This window comes from Monodon monoceros, unplaced genomic scaffold, assembly GCF_005190385.1.
Source record: "Monodon monoceros isolate NGI ecotype Baffin Bay Population unplaced genomic scaffold, NGI_Narwhal_1 Super_Scaffold_16, whole genome shotgun sequence".
In the NCBI taxonomy this organism is placed as follows: Eukaryota; Metazoa; Chordata; class Mammalia; order Artiodactyla; family Monodontidae; genus Monodon; species Monodon monoceros.
The window spans coordinates 62,119,371-62,146,397 of record NW_021703772.1 but is presented as its reverse complement, the minus strand read 5'-3'; the positions used below and the strand labels follow the sequence as shown (position 1 = coordinate 62,146,397).

The 27,027-nt window shown below is 35.5% G+C and overlaps 1 protein-coding gene across 1 annotated transcript in view; it reads left to right on the top strand.

The window, feature by feature from the left end:
• Positions 1–27,027, top strand: part of UBR3 (ubiquitin protein ligase E3 component n-recognin 3) — a 229,015-nt gene that overhangs the window by 144,583 nt on the left and 57,405 nt on the right. The window contains exons 25-29 of the mRNA XM_029224835.1: positions 6,334–6,467; positions 9,204–9,314; positions 15,920–16,132; positions 17,312–17,448; positions 23,467–23,552. Coding sequence (XP_029080668.1) covers positions 6,334–6,467; positions 9,204–9,314; positions 15,920–16,132; positions 17,312–17,448; positions 23,467–23,552 — 681 coding nt within the window. The remainder of the gene's footprint in view (positions 1–6,333; positions 6,468–9,203; positions 9,315–15,919; positions 16,133–17,311; positions 17,449–23,466; positions 23,553–27,027) is intronic.

Below are 27,027 nucleotides of genomic sequence, written 5' to 3'. Positions count from 1 at the left end.
GCTCTCTATCCTCTGCCATATCGAAGTATTTTGAGGTAGTGATAACTGTGACACTTCAGTCCTAATGGATGTAATCCTTTTTCCACAGGAGTATGTGTGGAGCAAAGAGAAATAAAAGACTTACATATTTCTCCAGAGCATTTTTTTCTAGGGTGTTTACTCTTCGAATTAATAAAGTGGAAAGAGTTAGATATAAGACATTCCTCTGAATTCTAATATAGGTATTGCTGGACATAATCTGGCCACGTTTGTTCCTTTCTTTTAAATATAGAGATAATACTGACTTCAGAGGATTGTTGTGTTGGTTAAGTAATGTAATATAGGCAAAAGGATCTAATATGGTGCCTGGTAGATTAGTTTCTCGTCTTACTACTCGCCTTGTTTAAACATGAAATTGATCTGGGAAACCCTCACTGAACAGGACATTGGAGTAGAGCTGTCAAGACCAGAAATGCCTACTAAAAAGGAAATGTGTGGGAGTACTGACTAATTTTGCAGCTACTTATCTTTTCTACTGTTGTAAGGAAATCAGTTTATTAGATTATTGCCACTTGACTTTCTATAACTTCTTCACCAAATACTGTATAATCATCAAATTAATGTTTTATTCATTCATTCATTCATTCATTTCACATATATTTATTGAGCACCACTGTTATAATAAACAAAACAAAACAATATCCCTGCCCTAATGAAGCTTATGTTATTGTTTTAGACTGTTACTTGATCATTATATTTTTAAAGTTGCTTTGAGGGCTTCCCTGGTGGCGCAGTGGTTGAGAGTCTGCCTGCCGATGCAGGAGACACGGGTTCGTGTCCCGGTCCGGGAAAATCCCACATGCCGCAGAGCGGCTGGGCCCGTGAGCCATGGCCTCTGAGCCTGCGCGTCCGGAGCCTGTGCTCCGCAGCGGGAGAGGCCACAACGGTGAGAGGCCCACATACAGGAAAAAAAAAAAAAAAAAAGTTGCTTTGACGTGTTACTTCATTTAATCCCCTTTTAACAATTTTGTACACTATCTCAATTTATTGATATTAGATAATTCCACTATACCACAGTTCTTTTATCATTTTAAGATAGGAGAAAAAGAATAAGAAACTACCATTAAAAGCATTAAACCTCAAGGGTGATTTAAACTGGGAATTATAGCCAGGGAAATCTCTGGCTGTCTCCTTTCCTTCTGAGTCTCACCCACCCACTGACATCCTCTCACCTTTTACCCCTCTTTACTTTTTCCTTACTTCTGAATTCTTTATTTATTTTGATTTGTCTCTTCCCTTTTTCTTTTATCTTTTTACATGTGAATATGGAAACTTTTAACCATGTACTGATGTAAAGAGACTAGTAAAATGAACCTCCATGTCCCCATCAGTCTCTAACAGTAATCAACTTGTGGCTAATTTTAATTTATTTATTCCCTCCCCCTAGAGTTATTTTGAAGCAGATTCCAGATATCACTTTATTTCATCTATAAATATTTCACTGTTTCTGTTAAATAGAAAGGATTTTTAAAAAAAAAAACATAACCATAGTCACTCCTAAGTAACTTAGTTCCTCAGTATCATCAAATATCTAGTCAGTGTTCAAAATTCCCCAATTGTTTCTTATTTATTTTGTTTAATTAATTAATTTATAGTTGTAGGGGCCTCTTGTAGTCTTTTAATTAATAAATTCCCTTTTCATCTTTCCTGTGCCTGTCTCCCTGCCCCCAAATGCATTTTACCATTTGAAGAAATTGGTTCATTGAACATTTTTTTAATCAATATTTTTAAATTGCAGTATAGTTGATTTATAATTTCTGCCGTACAGCAAAATGATTCATTTATACATATATATACATTTCTTTTTAAAAAAAATATTCTTCTCCATTATAGTTTATCATAGGATATTGAACATAGTTCTGTGTGCTATACAGTAGGACCTTGTCATTTATCCATTGTATATAAAAGCCTACATCTGCTAACCCCAACCTCGCACTCCATCCCTCTCTCAACCCCCTCCCCCTTGGCAACCACCAGTCTGTTCTCTCTGTCTGTGATTCTGTTTCTCTTTCATAGATAGATTCGTTTGTGTCATATTTTAGATTCCACAGATAAGTGATGTCATATGGTATTTGCCTTTCTCTTTCTGACTGACTTCACTTAGTTTGATAATCTCTAGTTGCATCCATGTTGCTGCAAATGACATTATTTTGTTCTTTTTATGGCTGAGTAGTATTCCATTGTATATATGTAGCACATCTTCTTTATCCATTCATCTGTCGATGGACATTTAGTTTATATCCATGTCTTGGCTATTGTGTAGAGTGCTGCTATGAACATAGGGTTGCATATATCTTTTTGAATTATAGTTTTGTCTGGATATATGCCTAGGAGTGGAATTGCCGGATTATATGGTAATTCTATTTTTAGGTTTTTTTTTTTTTTTTTTTTTGTGGTACGCGGGCCTCTCACTGTTGTGGCCTCTCCCGTTGCGGAGCACAGGCTCCGGATGCGCAGGCTCAGCGGCCATGGCTCACGGGCCTAGCCACTCCGCGGCATGTGGGATCCTCCCGGACCGGGGCATGAACCCGTGTCCCCTGCATTGGCAGGCGGGCTCTCAACCACTGCGCCACCAGGGAAGCCCTATTTTTAGTTTTTTGAGGACCTCCATACTGTTTTCCTTAGAGGTTGCACCAATTTACATTCCCACCAACAGTATAGGAGGGTTCCCTTTTCTCCACACCCTCTCCAGCATTTGTTATTTGTAGACTTTTTAATGATGGCCATTCTGACTGGTTTGAGGTGGTACTTTTTGTAGTTTTGATTTGCATTTCTCTAATAATTAGCGATGTTGAGCATCTTTTCATGTGCCTATTGGCCATCTGTATGTCTTCTTTGGAGAAATGTCTCTTTAGGTCTTCTGCCCATTTTTTGATTGAGTTGTTTGTTTTTTTGTTGTTGAGTTGTATGAGATGTTTGTATATTTTGGAAATTAAGCCTTTGTTGGTTGCATCGTTTGCAAATATTTTCTCCCATTCTGTAGGTTGTCTTTTGATGTTGTTTATGGTTTCCTTTGCTGTGGAAAAGCTTGTAAGTTTGATTAGGTGCCATTTGTTTATTTTTGTTTTATTTCTGTTGCCTTGGAAGACTGACCTAAGAAAACACTGGTCCAATTTATGTCAGAGAATGTTTTGCCTATGATCTCTTCTAGGAGTTTTATGGTGTCATGTCTTATGTTTAAGTCTTTAAGTCCCATTTGTTTATTTTTGTTTTATTTCTATTGCCTTGGAAGACTGGCCTAAGAAAACATTGGTACAATTTATGTCAGAGAATGTTTTGCCTATGATCTCTTCTAGGAGTTTTATGGTGTCATGTCTTATGTTTTAAGTCTTTAAGCCATTTTGAGTTTATTTTTGTGTATGGTGAGAGGGTGTGTTCTAACTTCATTGATTTACATGCGGCTGTCCAACTTTCCCAACGCCACTTGCTGAAGAGACTGTCCTTTTCCCATTGTATATTTTTGCCTCCTTTGTTGAAGATTAATTGACCTTAGGTGTGTGGGCTTATTTCTGGGCTCTCTATTCTGTTCCATTGACGCATATATCTGTTTTTGTGCCAATACCACGCCTAGATAAATAAAACAGAGAATAGAAAAGCAATAGAAAGAATCAGCAAAGCCAAAATCTTGAAAATTTCATCAAAATTGATAATTTTTTTAGCTAGACTGACCAAGAAAAAAAGAGAGAACACACAAATAACTAAAATCAGAAATGAAAGTTGAGACATTACTATAGACTTTACAGACATAAGAAAGACATATGGGGCTTCCCTGGTGGTGCAGAGGTTGAGAGTCCGCCTGCCGATGCAGGGGACACGGGTTCGTGCCCCGGTCCGGGAAGATCCCACATGCCGCGGAGCAGCTGGGCCCGTGAGCCACGGCCACTGAGCCTGCGCATCCGGAGCCTGTGCTCTGCAATGGGAGAGGCCACAACAGTGAGAGGCCCGCACACCGCCAAAAAAAAAAAAAAAAAAAGACATATGAATAATTTTATGTCAACAAATTTGATGTCCTAGATGAAATGGATAAGTTCCTAGAAATACACAAACCACCAAAACTGACTCAAGAAGAATAGGAAATTTGAACAGACATTAAACCAGTAAAGAGATTGAATCAGTAATCAGAAACTTCTCAACAAATAAGAGCCCAGGACCTGGTAGCTTCAGTGGTGAGTCTTCCAAACATTTAAAGAATTAATGCCATTCCTCCTTAAATTTGTCCAAAAAAAAAAAAAATTAAAAAAGAGGCAGAGGATGGACTTCCCTGGTGGCGCAGTGGTTAAGAAACTGCCTGCCAATGCAGGGGACATGGGTTCAATCCCTGGTCCGGGAAGATCCCACGTGCCACAGAGCATCTAAGCCCGTGTGCCACAACTACTGAGCCTGCACTCTAGAGCCCGAGAGCCACAACTGCTGAGCCCGCGTGCCACAACTACTGAAGCTCATGCACCTAGAGCCCATGCTCTGCAACAAGAGAAGCCACCACAATGAGAAGCCCGCGCACCACAACGAAGAGTAGCCCCCGCTCGCTGCAACTAGAGAAAGTCCACGCGCAGCAACAAAGACCCAACACAGCCAAAAATAAATGAATAAAATAAATAAATTTAAAAAACCCCAACTAACTAGTCTATATTAAAAAAAAAAGAGAGAGGCGGGGAACACTTCTTAACTCATTTCTGAGGCCAGCATTACCTTGATACCAAAGCTAGATAAGGACATCACAAGAAAAGAAAATGATAGACTGGTATCCCTTATGAATATAGATGTAAAAGTCCTTAACAAATTCCCAGCAAATCAAATTCAGCAGTGTATTAAGAGGATTATACATCATGGCTAATTATATTTTACTTGCTAGCATCTACCTGCTTTTGTCTATTCTTCCTGTTGCTGCTGCCATAAATCTCCGCAAAACTTGGGGCCCACGTTGCTGTGCCTGATATTCCCTTCTCTAAGAATGGCTCTTCCCATGCTTATTGAATCTTAGAGTAATGTGTGGCACTGTATGCTTATATCCCCACTTCCTTTTTTTGCATTATGATGTTTTACAATTATAAAAATACCTCTTTTCTCAACTTTTCATTTTGAAAAGTTTTATATCTACAGGAAAGTTGAATACCCTTCACCTGTACTCACTGATTGTTAACATGTTGTCATATTTATGTTTTCGTTCCCATACTTAGCTATACACACACACACACACACACTTTTCAGAAGAAAATGGTGGACATCATGACATTTTATCCCTAAATACTTTAGGTTGTATCACCTAAGAAGAAAGATATTCCTTTATATAACCTTAGTATCATTATCATACCCAAGAAATTTAATAAAATAAAATATTCTATGTTCAAATTCTCCCAATTGTCCCAATAATATTTTTTATAGCAGTTATATTTTTTTCTTGATCCAAGAGCCAAGCAAAGATCATGTGTTGCATTTAGTTGCCATTTCTTGTTAGTCTCTTCTCCAGAACAGTTTCTCTGGACCTTTTTAAAAATTTTGAAGAGTTCGGGTCAGTTCTGCAGACTGTGTCATTTTCTAGATTTATGATTGTTTCCCTACTATTAGATTCGAGTTAAACATTTTTGGCAAGGGCACTATTATGATGATGTTCCCTTCCGTTGCATCACATTAGGAGGCTCATAGTGGCGGTTTGTTCCATTATTGGTGATGCTAACCAAGTTTAATCACTTGGTTGGTATTCTATAGGATGATACATTGAGAGTCTAACATCAATACCCTTTTACTTGATGTTCCCTGCCCAAATCAATGAATGTGTTATCTGTTACTGTCATCATTCTTTTTGATTCTCAAGTTTTCTCAAATTTCGCTAGTCAAAACTCCTTTAGGTCCTCATGACCTGCCCCCTCAGTGTTTGAATACCTCCTTACTCTTTATTACACACAACTCCAGGCTCACCTTGCACTTCTCCCCAACCCTGGACTTAGCTTTTCCTCCAGTGATATCTATTTCCTTTTGGTGAAAAATAGTATATTTAGAAATGAAGCTTATTTGTACTGGTGAGTCATAACTTCTAGGCTTTTTCTCTGGATAGATTTTGGAAACCATCCAGGGTTCATACTCATATTTTGGTATTATTTTAGAAAATAAGTATTGCCATTTGTAAAGCTTTATTTATTCTGTAGAAGAAAACTAGAATATCACTTTTAGGTCTTTAAAAATATTGTAATGGTGAAAAACTGAGTGAAGCTTATGGTAAATAACTCCACTTTTCTTGGTTTTATAAAGTCTACATGTTGGTTTTTTAATGAGCTCTTAACTCTGTTGTTAATGTAGTTTTGGGGCAGTGCCGTGACAACATTGAGCCAAAAAAGTTGCCTGTCACTGAAGAGGAGCAGATTTACCCTTGGGATACATGTGCAGCAGTTCATGACGTGAGGCTCTCATTATTACAGCGTTATTTTAAGGATGTAAGTACCCTTTTTTATTAAATGGTATTTTTGTCTGCAAAATTGATGGTTATTTCTCTCCAGAGTTTTATATCTTTTCTTCAACTTAGTCAAAATATAACTCAGACCTAAGAGCATAATAATTTTGAAGGGGAGATCTAATAAAGGAGAGAAAAAGTAGGGTATCTCTTTCTTACAGTCAGAATAGCGATTCATTTCTAGCAAAAAAGTCTTTTTTGTAAAAAAGCTCTGAACTGATATCTGAACTGGACTGAATCTTTGTTTTGTTTTTGTGAGTGATTGTGAGATTTTATTTCTACATTAATACTTTTGTGTGCTTTCATAATGGTTATTTTGTTTATAAATGGTGTGCTCCCTGGACTGTATACCTCTGGAGGTCTAGGGCCATTTATTCTATTGGTTGTAGTCCCCTCAGGGACTCGCACATGCTTGTGTATTGTGGATGCTTACTGTATTTCAGTTTTGTAGCCAGACAGACCATATAGAGCAGAAGAGTTATCAGTGCACACTGATACTGATAATAGAATTAAACTGCATAAATCCTGCTCTCTTCATAGCAAATGCATGCGTTTTATAGAGTTGATGTGTAGAATTTCAGTCATGTAACATGGTCTGTTTACTAGTGAAATTGGAAGTGTTATATATGAGGGATATGACACAGTAGGGACGGAACCTGAGCTTTGGAGTCAGATAGACTTAGGGTTGAACTTGGTCTCTGCCACTTTTAACTGAGTGATCTTGGTCAGCTTTTCACTCCCTTTTTATAAAAAGGGATAAGACCACTTACTGTATGAAGTTTTAATAAATATTGAGGCTGTGAAGATTCAGTGTTAAACACAGCACAGTGGTGAGCACATTGTTGAATATAGGTCTTCCTAAAATATAGGTCTCATATTAGTAAATGATTTCCTGCTTTTTTTGACTCTAGCAGATTAAAATAAGACATCTAACAGTTACATAGACAAATGACCTACTATTTTCAGTTTTAAAAGCTAACTGCTTTCATTAAAAAGAAAGATTAATTACATTTTTATAATACATTGCCCAAGAGAGCAGCTTGTTTATTAGCTGCCTACCAACCATTCATTTTAGATCTAACACCCAAATCTGCTTCTGCTTCAAATGGCTCCAAAACATAAAACAGAGATGAGCAGGTCTCTTGTTGTTTTTCTGACGTGTAACAGTGGAAGCTAGCTCACCTGCTGTGAGTATTTGATTTGTGCTGTTGCACATCTTTGAATTGTCTGGGAAGGCATTTTACACTGTGTAATACTTTTAACTTTCAGATGCTCATGAAGAGTCTTGATTTAATATTAGAACTCTGTTTACTATTGTTTAAAGATGATTTGGTCATCTTACATTATAATGTATAAATTTTTTTCCAACATAGAAATAAAATTTAATTGTTTACTCAGTTTTGATGGCTCTCAAATCTTTCATCATATGCTGTCATGTTAGACCTCGTGTGTAATATTGCCCTGGCTTGGCCATCTATTTGCTGCAGACTCTAGAGGGTGAATTCAAGTTCAGGCTGAAATGCTGTTTGACAGAGGCCAAATGAAATTCAAAGAAAATTACTTTAGGAGGAAAAATCTAATAAGCCTTTGTATAGGTCGAAGGGAAGGAATTAGCAGAGAAGAATTTAAAATAGAAAGAGATGAAAGCAATTAACTTTTAAAACAAGTTTTAAAAGGGTATGTAGTTTGCTTATATAATCTGGGTCCCTTTTTTGTTTACTATATTAAATCCTTGGAAATGTTTAGTCACTTTTTGGGGTTATTCTCATAACCACATTTGTGTACTTTAGAAAGATGTGTGCAGGATGCATCATGGAGACAAGAAACTTTATTTAAGAACCCTGTCCCCACAGCAGATGACACAGGCTTGCGAGGACAGACCAAAATCATGAATTATTTAGGAGATGGATTTCATATGGTTTGGGAACCAATTCTGTGGTGTGAAGGAAAGGGGGTGATGTACAATAACTTTTAGCTTTCTGATTTGGTGACTAAACAGATGTGGAGTTTTTAAACCAAGAGGAAGAGAAAGATTCATCGAGAAAATGAAAGTTTTTGACACATTGGTTTTATGTTATCTCAGGCACCTCAAATTGGAGATTTCTGGTTGGCAGCTGAACATTTTTATTTGGCACTCAGGCAAGAGACTCAGGCGTGGAGGGTAGTTGAATTTACTGATTAAGTCACTCAGGGAGAATAGTTTTAATAAGAAAATAGCACTAAGAATAGAACCTTAAGGAATTTAAACATTTGAAGGGGCAGACGAAGAAAGAAAAGTCTTAAAAGGAGGCCTAAACCAAATGGTTAAAGAGATTGGAGAAAAACCAAAAGAGAGTAGCATTGTGGAAGCTAGAGGGAAGTAGGTGCTTTAAGGAGGCAGTTGTTAAGGTTAGATATCACAGACAGATCAAGTACCATGTCGAACAGGTAAAATACTCAGTAGCAGCATAGTTTATTATATCTTATGGGGTAGAGAAAGGCTAATTAATAATTATTCTCTTTCATTATGAGTATAGTTATCTGGAAGCTAAAACTCTGTTCCAAGTTTAAAGATATTGCCTCAGGGCTGTCAAGTCAGGTGTTTCTTTACATCACAAAAATACAAAGCTCACATTAGTATAACAATAGGAAATCTTTGAGAGGTTTATGTGGATTTGTTTAGATATGTTTCTACTTCTTTAAAATTAATTGTATTTTGTCCTTTTCTTTCTTTTTTAAGAGTTCTTGTCTCTTGGCAGTATCCATTGGCTGGGAAGGAGGTGTTTATGTACAAACCTGTGGCCACACGTTACATATAGATTGTCATAAATCTTATATGGAATCATTACGGGTAAGTCAGTTGAAGCATTTTAAAGGTGTATGTGTCTTTCCAGGTATTAAGTATTTTTACAGTATATACATCCTAATTCATCTTGGGTGATTGTGATTGCCATTCGGACTCTTCAGCCTCACAGTTGTTGACCTCTTCAACTTTAGGGATTTCATTTTTTTTTTTTTAAACCCCACATTTGTTTATTTATTTATTTTTGGCCGTGTTGGGTCTTCGTTTCTGTGCGAGGGCTTTCTCTAGTTGTGGCAAGCGGGGGCCACTCTTCATTGCGGTGCGTGGGCCTCTCACTCTCGCGGCCTCTCTTGTTGCGGAGCACAGGCTCCAGAACGCGCAGGCTCAGTAGTTGTGGTTCACGGGCCTAGTTGCTACGCGGTACGTGGGATCTTCCCAGACCAGGGCTCGAACCCGTGTCCCCTGCATTGGCAGGCAGATTCTCAACCACTGTGCCACCAGGGAAGCCCGGGATTTCATGTTTTTACTTCACGTTAGCAACTAACTTCCACGGCTATAATTTTAGACTTTGCTACTCCAGCTCAAAAATAGTAAGCTTTAATATCCTACCATATCATTATGTGATTATTCTTCAAAGTCTCTTATTTTTACTCTTATTAGTGTGTTTTACTTCTGACCTCAAGATCTCTAGTCCTTTAGCCCCTTGCATTTTCCTAGTACGCTAGCTCTTTCTTTGCCTCACTTTTTTGTACTGTGCCCATTCTGCTCTTAATACCAGTCATTTAATCCACCTCCTTTGATTTTATACCCAGTCAGCTAGCACTGTTAGAAAAATCATAAAACTAGGTGAACTGGTACCTCCACAAATCTGTGGTTTCTTAGAGTAGTGGCTGAGATTGGGGTCATGGACTGTAGATATTACTTACCGATTCATTTACCTGTCTTTGATCAGTTTCCTCTCCTAGTCTCCTTAGCAGCTATTCCAGACCTTTGCCTCCTCTATCCCAGACTCTTTGCCTAAATCCCAAGATGCCTTTCCTCTCATCAGATCTGTCTCTTCCTGTGGCACCAAGACAACAGTGGCTGTCTGTCACATCCTACCTTAGCTTCCTACCTTGCTTTTCTGTTCCTCAATAAGTGACTGCATCCCAGCCAATCCTTTCTTTTTCACTTTTCAAAAAAAAGTTAATTTATTTTTTGGCTGCATTGGGTCTTTGTTGCTGTGTGCAGGCTTTCTCTAGTTGCGGCGAGCAGGGGCTACTCTTAATTGCAGTGCGCGGCTTCTCGTTGCGGTGGCTTCTCTTGTTGCAGAGCACGGCCTCTAGGGTGCACAGGCTTCAGTAGTTGTGGCACGTGGGCTCAGTAGTTGTGGCTCGTGGGCTCTAGAGCACAGGCTCAGTAGTCGTGGTGCATGGGCTTAGTTGCTCTGCGGCATGTGGGATCTTCCTGGACCAGGGCTTGAACCTGTGTCCCCTACATTGGCAGGTGGATTCTTAACAACTGCGCCACCAGGGAAGTCCCCTCTTTTTTACTTTTGAGGGTAGTATTCCTTTTTCTGTTCAAGAATAATTTTCTGTTTATGCTCTAGTTTTCCTTTCTCCCCATCACCTCAGGGGCCTTGGTCTATCAGTAAGTAACCTCTTTTTCTTCTGTGTCTTCAGTTTTTCTGCCCATTCTGTCTCTTCATTTCAGTTCATAAAGATGCTCAGGTCTCTGGCATTCAAAATTCCTTCCCTTGATCTTGCATTCCCACGTAGCTGCAGTCTTTCTTTTTCTCTCAGCTCAGCTTCTTAAAAGCATGGCCTGCCCTATTCCCAGATTCCTGACTCGGAAGCAGAAGAGTTCTCTTTTTCCCTTCCTACTCCTTACCTCTCACATTAAGTCACATAACAAATTCTGTTGATTCCATTTCCTAAATCTCACTTGACTACATTCTGCCTACATTATTCCCACTTCTACTTTTTTGCATATGCCTTCATCTTTCATCTTGACTATTGCAATTGCTTATCAGTTTCCTTACTCCAAGTCTAATTTACTCATTACATTGATCTTTCTAAAATGTAAATCTGGTGACATGTTGTTGGCTTGAAAATTCTTTACTGATTTCTTCCTGTTGGGATAAAGTTCACTCTTCCTTGAATGGCATTCAAGGCATTCCATGATCTGGGCTTGCATGTTACTTTAGCTTTGTCTTCCATCAATTCAGCATTAATAAGCTAATTAATAGTTCCTTAAGCACATTATGCATTTTTCATACTTCTGTATTCAGTCAGTCATTCAACAAATATTTATTCAGTGCCTACAGTGTTCCAGGCACTGTGATAGACATTGGGGATACATCCCAATGAATAAGACAGTTTCTTCCCTCGAGGAATTTACTATGCATTACGTGAGACAGAAATAAACAAATAGTTGTGGTATAGGTGCTAAGAGTTATGAGGTACGCACAGGGTCTTATTGGGACATCTGCAAGTTCCAGAATTTGATGAAGTAAGGTGCTTGAGTGATAAGAGAGAAGACTGGGGAAGTAATTAGGGGTTATATTGTAAAGGGTCTTGTGGTCCATGTAAGGAATTTGTACTTTAGACAGATTGCATACAGAGAGCCATTAAAGCCATTTAAGACTCTTAAGCAGAGAGATGACATTCAGAAAGGTTATTGTGGTGGTTCTGTAGATTTTAGGGTGTGAGATTGCAGGAGAATAAGAAAGAATATGGTGATAGCATATATTATTTAGGAGGTAAGAGATGATGGTGGCTTGGGCTTAGTCATGGCAGTGAAGATGGAGAAGAGGTTAGAGATTTGAATTTTTTTTTTTAACATCTTTATTGGAGTATAATCGCTTTACAATGGTGTGTTAGTTTCTGCTGTATAACAAAGTGAATCAGTTATACATATACATATGTCCCCATATCTCCTCCCTCTTGCATTTCCCTCCTTCCCACCCTCCCTATCCCACCCCTCTAGGTGGTCACAAAGCACCGAGCTGATCTCCCTGTGCTATGCGGCCGCTTCCCACTAGCTATCTATTTTACATTTGGTAGTGTCCATGCCACTGTCTCACTTTGTCACAGCTTACCCTTCCCCCTCCCCGTGTCCTCAAGTCCATTCTCTAGTAGGTCTGCGTCTTTATTCCTGTCCTGCCCCTAGGTTCTTCATAACCTTTTTTTTTTTTAGATTCCATATATATGTGTTAGCATACAGTATTTGTTTTTCTCTTTCTGACTTACTTCACTCTGTATGACAGTCTCTAGGTCCATCCACCTCACTACAAATAACTCAGTTTTGTTTCTTTTTATGGCTGAGTAATATTCCATTGTATATATGTGCCACATCTTCTTCATTCATCTGTCGATGGACACTTAGGTTGCTTGAAATATATTTAGAGAAGGATTTTCTAGACTTGGTGAGAGATTGCATGTGGAGCATAAGAGGGAGGAAAGAATTAAGGTAAGAGGTGTTGGTGATCACTGAAAGATTTTGATTGGGAATAATTATCTCACATTAGGTAGATCATACTGGCAATGATATGGTTGGGAGACTATTAAGAGATATTAGCAAAGGGAGTAGAAGGAAGAAAGTGGGTGGAAGGACTGATGGGATTTATTAATCAGATATTTGGGGTGGGAGAAGGCAGGAAGCTGAAGGAGTTGCTGTTGCAGGCGAATGGGGCAGGCACGAGAGGATGGTCAGTGTCCCAGGTCTCGGGCATGTCCCTGGGGCAGACTGCCAAGTGAGGGTCCTTGGCTTTGTTCAGGAAGGAATTCAAGAGTCAGCCGTAATAAAGTGAAAGGGATTTATTCAGGGAAGTACACATTCCATAGGCAGAATGCAGTCCTTCTCAGAGGGTGAGAGCACCCTGGGGTATAGGGGTGGTTAGTTTTCATGGACTGGGAATTTCATAGGCTAGCAAGTGGGAGAATTATTCCAACTACTTTGGGGAAGGGGTGGGGATTTCCAGGAATTGGGCCATCGCCCACTTTTTGGCCTTTTATGGTTAGCCTTGGAATTGTCTGGTGCACTGGTGGGTGTGTCATTTAGCATATGCTAATATATTACAGTGAGCATATAATGAGGCTCAAGGTCTACTGGAAGTCGAATCTTACACCATCTTGGACCTAGTTGGTTCTAACCAGTTTGTCGTATCCTCAACAGCTGTGTCATTCTTTTAAAGGTTGTGCCCTGCCCCCTTTCCTCCTGTCTCACTGCCATGACCCTCTTCTTTCTGAAGTAGGAGGTGTAGCTTTATGTTCCTAGAGTAGAGGGGGCAAAGCTGGGGTAGGTAAAGGGACTTGACGAGTGAGGAGACGGTTTAGAAAAACCACTTTGGAATTGGGTGAAAGAATGCTTCATAGGATGTTGGAGAAAGATTGCCAGGAAGTATTCAGGGCTAAGTTGAGGTGGGAAGCAGTTTGTAGCAAGAAGCTACTTCAGTTTTCTCTAACAGCACTCAGTTTGAATGCTGAATTGGAAGTCATACACTGGATTAATTTTGTATGAAGATTTTGTTTAGGTGTGTATCATAAAAGGACATACGGAGGGAGAACGAGAAGTGTTGACTTGAGAGTTTTTAAAATGATATATCATGGTGTATGGTAGGATAGGAAAGACCGTATAAACTGAGGAAAAAGGGAGGGACTAAAAGAGATAGGAGTTGACAGAATATAAGATGTTTGAATTTAATATTTTCAGGTATGGACAATTTTTGGTCATTACAAGATAAGGGTGTGGTCATGGTACGAGGTGCTAGGGTAGAGTGGAGGTCAAAGCCATTGGAGTTGATGAGGTCAAGGAGCTAAGGGACTAAGGTATAAGATTGGTTGTCTACATACATTGAAATTGTGTATGAGGATGGCAGGACTTGGAGTGATGAGGAAAACTGATCTAGGTACCAAAGTCTTCAGATATTAAGGGCAATGAATGACAGTAAAAAGGAAGGAAAAGGGGTGATCTCACTAAATGGCATGAGCCACACTGGGAATACAAGAGTAATGATCTTGAGCCAGCACTGGAGATGAGAAGGATACTGAGGTTTGAGAGATGTGGGAAAATGAGCAGTGTCTAGTTGAGAGGGCTTCTGGTGATGCTTCAGGAAAGAACCTAGTTCCATCAAGGCTAGGATGAGGACCTAGCATTCTTTAAAATTATGGCTACAGGGAAGCTTATCATAGAATGTCCTTCAACAACCAGGACCCTTGCCCCAACCTTTTAGTACACTCCTCTTGTATATCTTTAAAACTTACTTCACAAGTCTTCTTTGGGAAGCCTTCTCTGTTGCATTTATCACACTATTGTTATAATTTGTTTCTATTTGCTTTTAAATTGTCAGTACCTTAAATGAAGATGTCTCTTAACTCTTTTTGGTGTCACATGGTGCAGCATTTGACACATGTTAGGAGCTTAGCATTTGTTTATAGAATTGGATTTAATAAGACATGGTGTTAGATTTTTAAGGAATTGAAAAAATAAGTGTCACAGAGTAAAAAAAAAATAGAATTCAGTTCTTTTGGCCAAAGTACTTGAAATCCAAGATACAGTGAAATGAACACTAAATTAAAGAGCTGGGAAACCTAAGTTCATTCTGACATTGTCATTAACTACCTTTGTAACCATGGGCAAATAAATTCATTTTTTCTTCTTTGTATCCTTTTTTCCCATTACTTTTGTCTTATTAGTAATAATGGTCATATTGTAGCATTCATACATATATTAGTACATTAAAAACATATTTTGAGATAAAGCATTAGGTTAGTGGCAGAATAAGAGAGACCGCTGGAAAAAAGAGTAAGACACTGGTTAGGACTACACAATAGCAGTAGCCTGAAAGAGCAAAATAGATGTGGGTGGTGTCAGACAAAAGAAAGGAACAAATATAGCAGCCTGGATTCCTGCCTTAAATCCTGGTTAGTTAGCATGAATTGCAATCTCTCATGAGCAAGAGTTTCCTCCTAGGCATATGTGCTTTATGTGTCTCTGTTTCAAAAATTCTCATATTTCTTCCTTCTCCTATCAGGAACATCTGAAGGAGAGGATGTTAAATTAATTCCCCTCCTTATCACCCTTATGTTCTGAGTATTCTAACTAAATCTTGCCCCTATCCGTTAAACCTAAACAAACCCACTGCATCAAGTCCAATCAATTGTGTTCGGCCATTAGACACCTTGGAAGACACATTACAATTTTTTAGGCTTAAATGCTCTCAAAAGCTGTCTATCCTACATCAAATAACGTGAGCACTGGGAGAATCTTTCCAGTAGTCACTTATAGGTGAAGAAAACAGGGGCATGGGAAGAGGAAGGTGATTCACTTTAATGTGGCCTGCTTCTTGAGTTATTCTGTATCTTAAATCCACATTTCAGATTGATTGCATCATTATTTGAATGTTTCAGATTGCATCATTATTTGAATGTTTCATACTGAGAGAAGAGTAGGATACTTAAGCAGTTCATTGGTGATGGCAAGTGTTGCATGATTGCCATGATGTAAGAAGTGATTTGATAATCTTCAACAGTTAAATGATTTTATGCTTTTATGACATGTATTAGAGGTCCTTTTTTGTATGGTTCATTTATTTACTATAAAATGTAGTGGTGTTAATTTTGTTTTCTGTAAACGTGTGCATCATATAGCTGTATATTCGTTTCATCTTTTAGAATGACCAGGTTCTTCAGGGCTTCTCAGTGGACAAAGGAGAATTCACATGTCCTCTCTGCAGGCAGTTTGCTAACAGTGTTCTTCCTTGTTATCCTGGAAGCAATGTCGAAAACAACCTTTGGCAACGTCCTAGTAACAAAAGCATACAAGATCTCATAAAGGAAGTGGAGGAGCTGCAGGGACGTCCGGGAGCTTTCCCAGTAAGCATCAGTGTAAGGCAGAAATATCCTGGTTAACTCAGCTCTGCTTTTCAGCTTTAATTTTTGTTCTACTTCTAAATTACTCTGGACCTTATATATTTAGTAGAAATTGCTTTTAGAGGTTTTACTCTTCTGTTGGTGGTTATTAAAAACAAAAATGAGAGTAACAGAACAAATTATTACTAAAGGCTATGCTTTTCCTTAGTCTAAATTGTTATAGTTTTAATATACATCTTCCAGATCATGAAATATCCTATAAGCTTAGATATGGTTGTGTTGAAATATTTCAAAACAAAGTCCAGCATTATATAGATGTATCTTGCAATGTAAAGCATAATCTAATCATTTAAAAATATGCCATTAGGTATATTAAGATGATGTATTTACACACACACATGCAAACTTTCTGTGTGTGTAATTAAAGACTTACACATACATTTGTGTGTATGTGTGTGTGTATTAGAGAGATAAAATATTGTATATATGATCGAACCATAAGTCAGTCTATTTTGCTGTGAGATTTGGTCTAAGTGAACCCATCTTTTATCCCATCCAGTAGGATTTATTTGATTTAAATTCTTAAATATTTCACCTTCATTATAGATTTATGTTATGGTCCCTGAGAGGGGTGACAGCAATGCCCAGTATATGCAGTAAATTTATGAAAACTATGAATATCTGACTTTTTCAACAGAAATTCATAGTTTAAAGCTAATCAGAAAGATTCATCTCCTTTTCTGAATTGAAGACTAATTTTTGAGTCTATGTGTTATTTTTTTTCTTTTCGAAATCCAGATTTTTATGTGATTAAAATATGCTTAAAGTAAGGGACATCAATATTAATCTTGAAAAAATGAGCTTAAATGAAATTTTTTATAAGCATGAAAACTGTTCTAAGATATTTTAATGACATATACTCATTTGTTTAGAATATAGTTTGTGTGGTTAATTCATGGTTGGATCACAATATAAAATTAGAATAAAAGGTCCCTAAAATAAGAGAAAATACCTCTTGATCTGTTTTATCTTTGTGCACTCAATATATTTATAGTGCGTAGCTAATGTACATCTGTTTTGACTTTTAAACCTTAACTTCCTAGTGTGCTCATATGATAAACAATGTAGTGTTAGACTGTTATTAGAGAAAATGAATATACATAAACTTTATATGTATGTTTGTGTTTTTTACAGTCAGAAACCAACTTAAGTAAAGAAATGGAATCGGTAATGAAAGATATCAAAAATACCACTCAGAAGAAATATAGAGACTATAGCAAGACTCCAGGCTCACCAGATAATGATTTTCTCTTTATGTATTCTGTTGCTAGGTAGGTATACATAGTATATACTTTTATATTTACTTAATGTTAATAGTTTATTTTATTTCTCATTCATATTTATTTGAAAAAAAGTTGCATATTTTTAATGTTGGTTGAAATTATGGCTAGTTTTGGAACCTCCTAAAAGGTCTATAAAAGTAGAGTTTTCCTTCATTTTTCTGAGTTTTTATTTTAATGGAATATTGGTTTAGGTATTATTAAGCATTATAGGATATATGAGGAAAAGTATATTATTAACATTTGGGACAGATGTCTACCTCAAAGCATGTGAGTATTATATATGAAGGGTGTTGTTAAGAAATCACTGTTTAAGCCCTGTCAAAAAAAGTGATAATACTAAGAACCAAAACACTGTAATATGTTAAATACTTCTAATTTATAAAATAACTAAGAACAGTAAGAAGAACTTACTTTGTTTTAAGCTCATGCAAGATCTAGTAATGTCCTAGAAGACTATAGGTGGTTTAGAAAATCAGATAAAGGAGAGGAAATGAGATCAGGCATGTTCTAAACTTCTGTGAGTAGCTACCGGTCTCAAGAAAACAGAGGTAAATGCTTCTCATCTTTCAGATTAGGTAGGAATAGTCTAATCTACTGAGTAGGTGTTCAATACCTAAGAAATAATTCCAAATAGGAATTTTAGAAAACTTAATTGAAGGAAAATGGAGAACTGTAAGAAAAAAAAATAGGAGAGAAGCAGGCACAATTGTAAACACATTCTGCCAGATCTGATATTGTAGACCCTTGGATATCTCTAGAAGCATACTTCGTATTTTGTTCAAGTAGTATTGTAATAGGTAAGATTTAGAGAAATAACGTGACTTGAAGTCATGCAACAAATTAGTGGTAGAGTAGGACTAGAACTCAGATTTACTGAGCTGAGGTATAGTGTTCTTTCAATTACTGTTCTCCTTTTTCCTCTCCTTAGTTCAGCTTTTATAAGTCATATATACATGAAGTTCATCATGACCATTCTCTCTGCCCCATTCCTGGAACAGAGGGTAACAAAAGAGTGAATGAACTATGTACTCTTTTGAACCCAGGAAAAATGGGACCAGACTTAAGAAAATTGCAGCAAGCAAGTTAGACCTCAGGATAAGGAAACATTAGTTTTTGGTCTAAGAATGCAAGTGCTGGACGTGGATTGATGTAAAAGGATCTAATGGGTTGGGAAGTAACTATCTAGTCTGTGTATTCCTAGGCTATTGTTATTTATCTAGAATGCTTTGGGGGAAGATATAACAGTTAATTTAACATTTTGTCTCTGAAGAGTTACCAATTACATACTTGCAATAAAATATACTTTATGTGAAAACTAAATTGAATATAATTTAATTTTGCCAGGTTTCAAGGTTTCATAAAGTTCTGTACAATATTATGGTAATAATGTAGAAAAGTGACATGGATGTAGACCAACTCAATGCATGTATATACACACTCATATTTATGTCACTTGTGCATTTATGCCTTTGATTTTATTAGGATTGACCTTATAAGAAAATCCTGGTTGAATGGGAATGATCTGTACATGGAATTTTGCTGTAGTATGATAAATCAAATAATTTGATTTAAATTTAGTTTGGTAGAAGTTTTGGATTCCTATTTCTTTGTTTAAATATATAAATAATTTATAGAATATATATATAATTTTTAATAGAAATATTTATAGAAAGCTTGCTGTGATAATGGGAAACTTTTTGAATCAACATATTTTTGCTTTTCTCTTTTATATAGAAGCAGGGACAGATGTCAAATGTTATTTACTAAGGGTGTATATAGAGAAGTGGAGAAAATATGCTCTCCCATCCTCCCATCCTTCTCTGATCCTTAGTGGTAAACTCTAAAGCAACAATATAATGATTCCAAAAGTGAAAGTATATAACCTTTAAAAACCTTATCCTTGGTTAAAATTACCCAGGCCATTGCAATGTTCTCACAGTGAGATTGCATGCCTTCTCTAAGTTTTACTTAATCATTAAAAAGAAACACAAAAAACAGATTGACTCAAAAATTAACAAAAACATGAGTTAAAGGAAAAAAGAATGTGTATTCTATTTGAATAAGATGTAACTTTTTCAAGGTAGGAAACCAGGTCTTTACAGTTATCTTCTGCCTGGCATATAACCTTGTTTCATTAAATACTTATGATTACAGATTATGATCATTTTTATGCCTAAAAGGTAGTCATTGAAGTATTTAGCAGCATTTAAAATGGTTAAGTAAGTAAAATATTTAGAAATAAAATTAATTTCAGTTATTTAACTTTTGAATTAAATGCTGTGATTCTTAAATGTATAGTCCCTTAGAACATGCAAATGTATTTGTATTTGACATTAGTAATTTGAATGGGCTACAACCCTAGTTTCCCAGGACTGAGTTTTTCCCAGCTGAATAAGTAATTTTGTTTGCTCTTTGGGGAGCTTAAATTTTTTGATGTTTAGAAACAAAATATTTCTAGTGGGTAACTAGCTGTGTCCTCTAATAATTGTTTTTGAGCTATTTTTTAGTTTTTGGTAGGACAATATGTATCTCTTTGTTTTTAATTTTATTTGCAAGGTGAAGCCTTGGAGGATTTTCTGAGGGCAGCAAAGAAGAAATTGTTGGAATGATCTTTTTGTTGCATTAAAATTAATCAAAATTACTATATTCAAGTTTTAATGTATTTCCAAAAAACATTCTATTGCAAATATCAGTCATTCAAATGGATTATGGAAAATTAATTTTGGAGAAGAAAGCTTTTTTCACTTCAATGCCAATTCATTATTTCATTATTGAAACAATGAATCACACTAATTTGAGTAATTGATTTCTCCAAAGATTTTGGACCCAAGTTATATATAGCCTAGAGTTATTAGTAAGTAGCACTTAGCCTGTATATGTGAGAAACATGGAAATGGAAAGAAGTTGAAATGTGAGTAACTGAGACGTAGATGGACAGACATCTTTAAGTCATAAGTGGGTAAACTGTTCAGTAGAGTGAATGCAGCTTGCTTTATACATTAGTTGCATTATAAGTTTAAACTTTATAAACTAATTATGTTTGAAATAAGAAGAATGCTTGCTAAAACACCAAATAATAAATCCTTTTTAAAACTAAAGGAAGGGTCAACAAGATAATGATAATAAACTGCAGGGATTAGAGAATCTTATCACTGGCTACGTATCAAAACAAAGAGGTGTTCAGGTCCTGGGAATTGTTTGAACACTTTCCTAGGTACCATCAGGGATATAGAAGCTGCATCTGAAATGGTCCCTGGTCTTCAGGAATTTACAGTTTAGTTGGACAGACAAAACTAATATACATCAATCTGTATAAAACAATATAATTTTTTTAAATATATAAAATATTTAAAAATATAAATATTTAAAAAATACATATATTTTAAATAGATATATCATATTGAGAAAGTGCTATAGAACTTCAAAAGGGAAGATGAGCAAATTGAAATATAAAGTGTGTAGAAGCACTTCTTTCCTTTTCCAAGAAAAGGGAGTTAGTTCTCCCTAACTCTGGGAGGAGTTAGAGCTTTAGCTGAGTATTCGATAATATAGGCCAGGCCATGGTATGGATGAAGATCTTTTCTTCTCTGAGAAATTGAATTAATTGGTCATCTAGTAGGGGTAGGCTCAGGCCTTGAACCCACACTATACGAGTATGTGTTTGAGTCTGTGTGTGTGTGTGTTTATACACGTTTGTTTTTCAAATTATAGCTCTAAAAATATAAGTTAGTGCCAAATGAGGGGTAGAAGGCATACTTGGTCAAGCAAAAAGAAACTGGAGCATAGTTGGAGGAGTTTTTATATGGGTATATCTAAGTGGCCACCATGATAGGCTTTAAGCAATCTTTCTTTCAAATGTAGAGATTTTCTCTTCTTTTTTATTCCCCGTCCAAACTAATTTGAATGTGTTTGTGTTAGAAAATATAGAAAGTTGAGTCTACTTTTCTCCAAGAACAAAAAGGCTTGGAAAACTTCTGCTCCCAATACATCTTAATTTTTATATCATCCATTCAGGAGGGCAGAAACAGAATATTGTGTTACGATTTTCAACAGTGAGGGAAAAGCAGACATGGGGCATGTGACACATTTGTGTGTTCTTTTCTCTAGCAAGACTTAAAGGGCCAATTTTGTTATAAATTAAATAAGGAGAAGCTGATAGCTAGGGCTTCTGACATATTGATTTTTAAAATCCTAGATATTATACGAACCCTTTGGATAGGTAGATTTGTTTTTTTAACTCAGAAGGAATGTTGTACAGGAGATCTTCCAACCATAATCTGAAGTAATGAATTACATTTGGTAGTTTTCCTTCAAGTATTCTTTAAAATCAGATTTCTGGTAACATGTTTATCATCCTTTAAAGTATCTTATTTGATGATTAAATAAATAGACTTGTTATTGTATTTATATTTTAATGAATATTTTTGCAAATTATGCTGAAATAAAAGTTGACATTCTGGTTCTGACGTTCATTTGTAAGAATTATTCGCGTTTCTGGTTAGCTCTTTTAAAAGTACTATCTAGGAAATCTTAGTTTTTATAAGAGAATATAGCCATTAATTTTTTTCTACAGATTAGGCAACAGAAGATTTGTGAAAACAAAATGTATTGATCTCATTTATATTCCCTTGATGAAGGAACACATGCTGGTCTCCGCTCGCTTTCTGTCCACTAATATGAAATCCTTGTCCCTGCTTCCTTGCTGGTAGGTTTTTAGAAGTTCAGTGAGCAATGCAAATCACCTGAAGGGTGGAAAATTCCCTTGTCACACAGATGCCCTTATCAGCAGCAACCAGATGGAGCTCTGAGCAGGAACATTATCAATGTTAAATTGCTTTTTCTCCCTCCTGAGTAGAGAGGATTAAAGCATTCCTTTAGAAATGGGTGGCAAATATACAGATTTAGAAATATTAATATTTTTAACAGTTTGCATTTATAAGTAAATATATGAAAATAACATTTCAAAACATTCTGTGTTCAAAATACAAGCAAAACCAGCTCAAAATGTTTTGTTTTAAATAAAATAGGGTTCTATTCTTTCCTGAATTCACTTGCAAAGTGTAAGCTTGAAATGTTGCCTTTTATTTATTTATTTTTAAGATGGGGGATATCTCACTATTAGTGTCATATATACATATCTTGGATATAAACTAGTTTATTCAGTTTTAGTTGTGGCAAATAAAGGTGTGTTTAAGTTTATTAATACTGTTGAAATAAAAATACACACAGTCACTCAATTTTCATTTATTATTTTGTCAAACTTGATTGGCTATTTTACTGTTACTGCTTTTGAGTAAATCTTTAGATTCTGCATCGATTTGATTTTTGAAATGTCAATTTACTAATTATTGCTACTCTGTAAACTAATAATCGCTAAATATAATTTCAAATCTATATGAACAATATTGTTGTTTAGCAGTGTTAATAGTTACACAATGTATTTTAATAAAACTGTAATTTTAGAAGTCTATAAAGGAGACTGCTGTTTAATTATATGTGTTGTTTATAGCCACTTTGATGTTAGTGATTTTGTTTCTTAATATTGGTTTCTAGATGCCATCTAAGCTCCAGTGAGTGATAACCATTTCTCTGATAGAAAAATTGGTATGCCCTTGTGTGTTATATGCCAGTAACCACCTAATCAGTGGCTGCCAGAGTACAGATTCTTTCATCAGATTCATATGTGGGTTTTTGAAATGTGTTGCAGTTTTTTTCCTTAAGGCCTAGTTTTTAGTATTTGCCAACACCTAGGATTTTGCAACAATTACACTGTGACGTGTGCAGTTTTGCAGGTATAAATATGAACATATAAGTAAGGATAGATAAACTGTTCCCCTTTTAACTTTCTAAATATCAGATAAAATATGATTATTACTGATATTGCATAAACTATAATTTTTCAAATAATAAAGTTGAAGAACTTTAGGTTTATTCAGACATATCAATAAAACAAAAAGTATTACTTCAATCTAATGACTGAGATATTTTTTAATGCTTTGCTTACAGAACCAATTTGGAACTTGAATTAATTCATCGAGGAGGGAATTTATGTTCAGGTGGTGCAAGCACAGCTGGTAAAAGGTCTTGTTTAAGTAAGTCTTAAGCAGTGCTAAATTTTAAAAAATTTCTGATTATTTCATTTTGAAAGCATATATAGGCAAAGTGGTCTTTTGTTGTATTTTCAGATTCTTTTTATGTTTTGTATAATCAATTTTAATAGTGATTATATGCTTTAAATGGTTAATTTTAGAAGAATCATGAACATTTAGCTCTTTCTATGCTATGATTAGTCAGTAAATAAATGTCATAGTAATTAATCAGAATTACGTTGGTTCAAAATTAAAACAGTATATTATTCTCAATGATAAAAAATTTTCCTCAAACTTAAATTCTTTTAAAGAATTTTTATGTTGTCTGGACTTAAGAAAATTTTTATAAAGAATTCATGTCACCTACAGATTTCTATATAAATAGCTGCTATTAATCAGTGAAGGCATTTGTACTGTATTTTGATGTGCACAAATGTATTAAAATTGTAGATGTTTACTTTTATTTACGAATATGCTTTATATTGTAAACTGAGCATGATTCTTCAGTACTTTTTGTAAGAGTATATTTCTGAGAAGTATCATTTGGAACTTAAAGTAGATTTTTCATGAGCATGGTTTTGATGCTATCACTGTGTAGTCATTGTTTAGAGAATTAATGTGAATACTAGGGGTAATATTATTTAATGTCATGTACAGTTAATTATTGGTCCCAAATCAATGGAGTTAAAATATTTCCTAATGTGATTGATATGGGAAATAAAAATTGTTTAAAACATAATGTATTTTTTGAAAAATGAATATATTTTCTTAAATGCTAAAAATATTAGTAATTATTTAAAATTATCAATATATATTAGTTTTTCAAAAATATGTGTTATTTTAAGAAGATACATATGTAATTTTGGAATGATTTCAGAGCAAAGGACTGATCAAAAACACCTTGAAATTTCTAACATAAAGATATGAACTTATGTGAAATTTAACCAAGTTACTTTTAAAATTCTTACTAGTTGTACTAGATTTTGATATTTTATTTTGTGTTATCACTTTGTTCTTGGAAATTTAAGGTTTTGGAATTTATTTTTTACTGAGTATTCAGTATTTACTGACCCCTTGACGTATGTACTTAAACCCTACTTGTACCCAGTGATATAGTATGTTTTATAGAAGTTGTTGATAAATAGGAGTTTTAGCTTGTAGTCTGTTTGAATTGGCAGAAACTATAATTTCACTTAGATAAATTATTCTTTCTTGTTAATTTGTTGTTTGGCATTGGCTGATAATATTCCAGAAAGTGTTATGTTAGAAAGTGTTTAGTAAAGGAATTTTAGTTTTATGCTAGAAAGCTACTTTTTCCTCCCTCTAAGGTAAATTTAAATTTATACGGAGGCTTGTAAATGATGAACTTAACCAGAATGCTAAAAATAGTAATAAAAGTCTAGCAGCAGCCACTTCAATTATCACCCTCAATTTTAATTTAAATTATTAAATTGATAGTTACTTCCAGACTTTTGTTTCTTTTTATTTTCCCCTTTAGTGAATAAGAGATTTCAATGTGCCAGTATAGAAGAGGTTGTAATGAAGCTTATCCTAAATATAAGTTAATACTGTTTTTCGTTTTCTTTTTTTCCTTATCAGTTATGTTAGTTCTTTTTTCCCCCAGCTTTACTGAGGTATGATTGACAAATAAAAAATTTTATACATTTAAGTTGTACATGATTTTTTTGATTTTAGTTTTCATATGATGTATTGTTCAGTTACTTACACATTATTTATCCTAATTATTTATAAAAGAGCTCTATAAATCATGTATGCAGAATGTTATATATTCTATGAAATCCCACTATTTTGCAAGTGTATAAACTTAATGTATTTGTTATTTACTCAAGCCTAACTCAAACCTAATTTAAGTTTAATGCAAGAGCATATTGAAGGTGTTTCATAGGATCTTAGATCAAATATCTCATTTTTTTCATTTTCCAGTAGAACTCTAATGGTATTAGTAAACAAAAATTTCTCTTTTTCTCTAGAGCCTATTCATAAGTCAGTATTTTCCTTTTCCCATTCATTACTTTCTACGGCCTCTTAAATATATCATTTTTAAAATGTCTTTTCTCTTTTTCATAATATTTTGGTGAAAGAGAATGAGAAAATGCTCCACTAATTAAGCAAATGATAATGGAATTTACACTTCTGGAGTAATGTTCCATCACAAATTCCTGATGAAATTGAAGTTTAGTTGAGAAAAAATTTAATAAATTTTGTCTTGAATGGCTTGCGTAATGCCCGATAGATAATTATGGATGGACACACACACACACACACACACACACACACACACACACACACCGTGGGGGTGGGGCAGGGCACAAGATTGACCTATTAACAACAATAAAAGCAGAAAATATTACTGGCCAAATTTATACTGAGAAATCAAATTGTCGTGGAATAATGCCATTCAGCACTTCCATATTCAAACAAATTTTTGAAGTATTGAGGTAAACCGACCAGTATCCAATCAGAGTAAAAGTTCATTCCTAAATATATGTCTGGGAAATTTTCCACAGTAAAAATGAGCAAAATTGATTCACATAGCAGCATACTATGGTATTTTAATAATACCTTACGTTTGTAGTTTTAAAGTTTATAAAGTACTTTCACATAAATTATTTAGTCTTTAGAATGACCATGTTAAATAGGTGTTATTTCTTTTTCTTAGAAAAGGAAGCTGGAGTTCAAAGTGATTGCATTGCCAAGTCATATAGTTGGAAAATGTCAGAGCTTGCAATTGAACCCAGTTCTCTGACATTAAATTCAGTTATGTAAGACATATCTCTTGCCCTTAAGTGTCCCAAAAGATGCAGAACCTTTAAAAACTTTCACCCCTGGGCTTAGTCAAGGATATCCTACTGCACACTATTGCCTTGGAATATTTCCAGGATCTCCCATGCTATCCTTGCTGTTATCTTGCCTATTCTCTTTTGCCAGCCTTTCACTGTGAATTCTATTTTTGTTTTGGGCCACTCCTTCAGACATTTTCTCAAGTCCTCATTCCTTCTTCCTTGGATACCAGTTGGTTCTCCTTTATTTTTCGCCAGTTTGCTGGCTGGTTCCCCCTTGCCCCTGGCGTGAGCCATCTCATCAGCTTGCACATGCAGCTCTGCTCCTGATTCCTAGGTCCGAGCTGTGGACCTCCTCTTTATTCGCTGGAAGGTCAGGCATTAAGGACCTTGTATTCAGCAGATAAGACTGATTCTAGATAATTTATTGTAAGATAGAAAGTGTTAAGTTCTAAAGTGGGGTATGGATAAAGTTCTAGAAAATTTGGAGGTTTGGGATCATATCTAGCTTGTAAAATCAGTGAAGCTTTTGGCGGACATGGCATTTGAACAAGGTTTTGAAAGATGAGTGAATTTGGAGTTTTTGTTACAAATTGGTATATATACTGATAAGTACCACCAACTTGGTTAGCAACATATGTAGGACAAAGCAGATGCAAAAATTGAAGGCATAACTT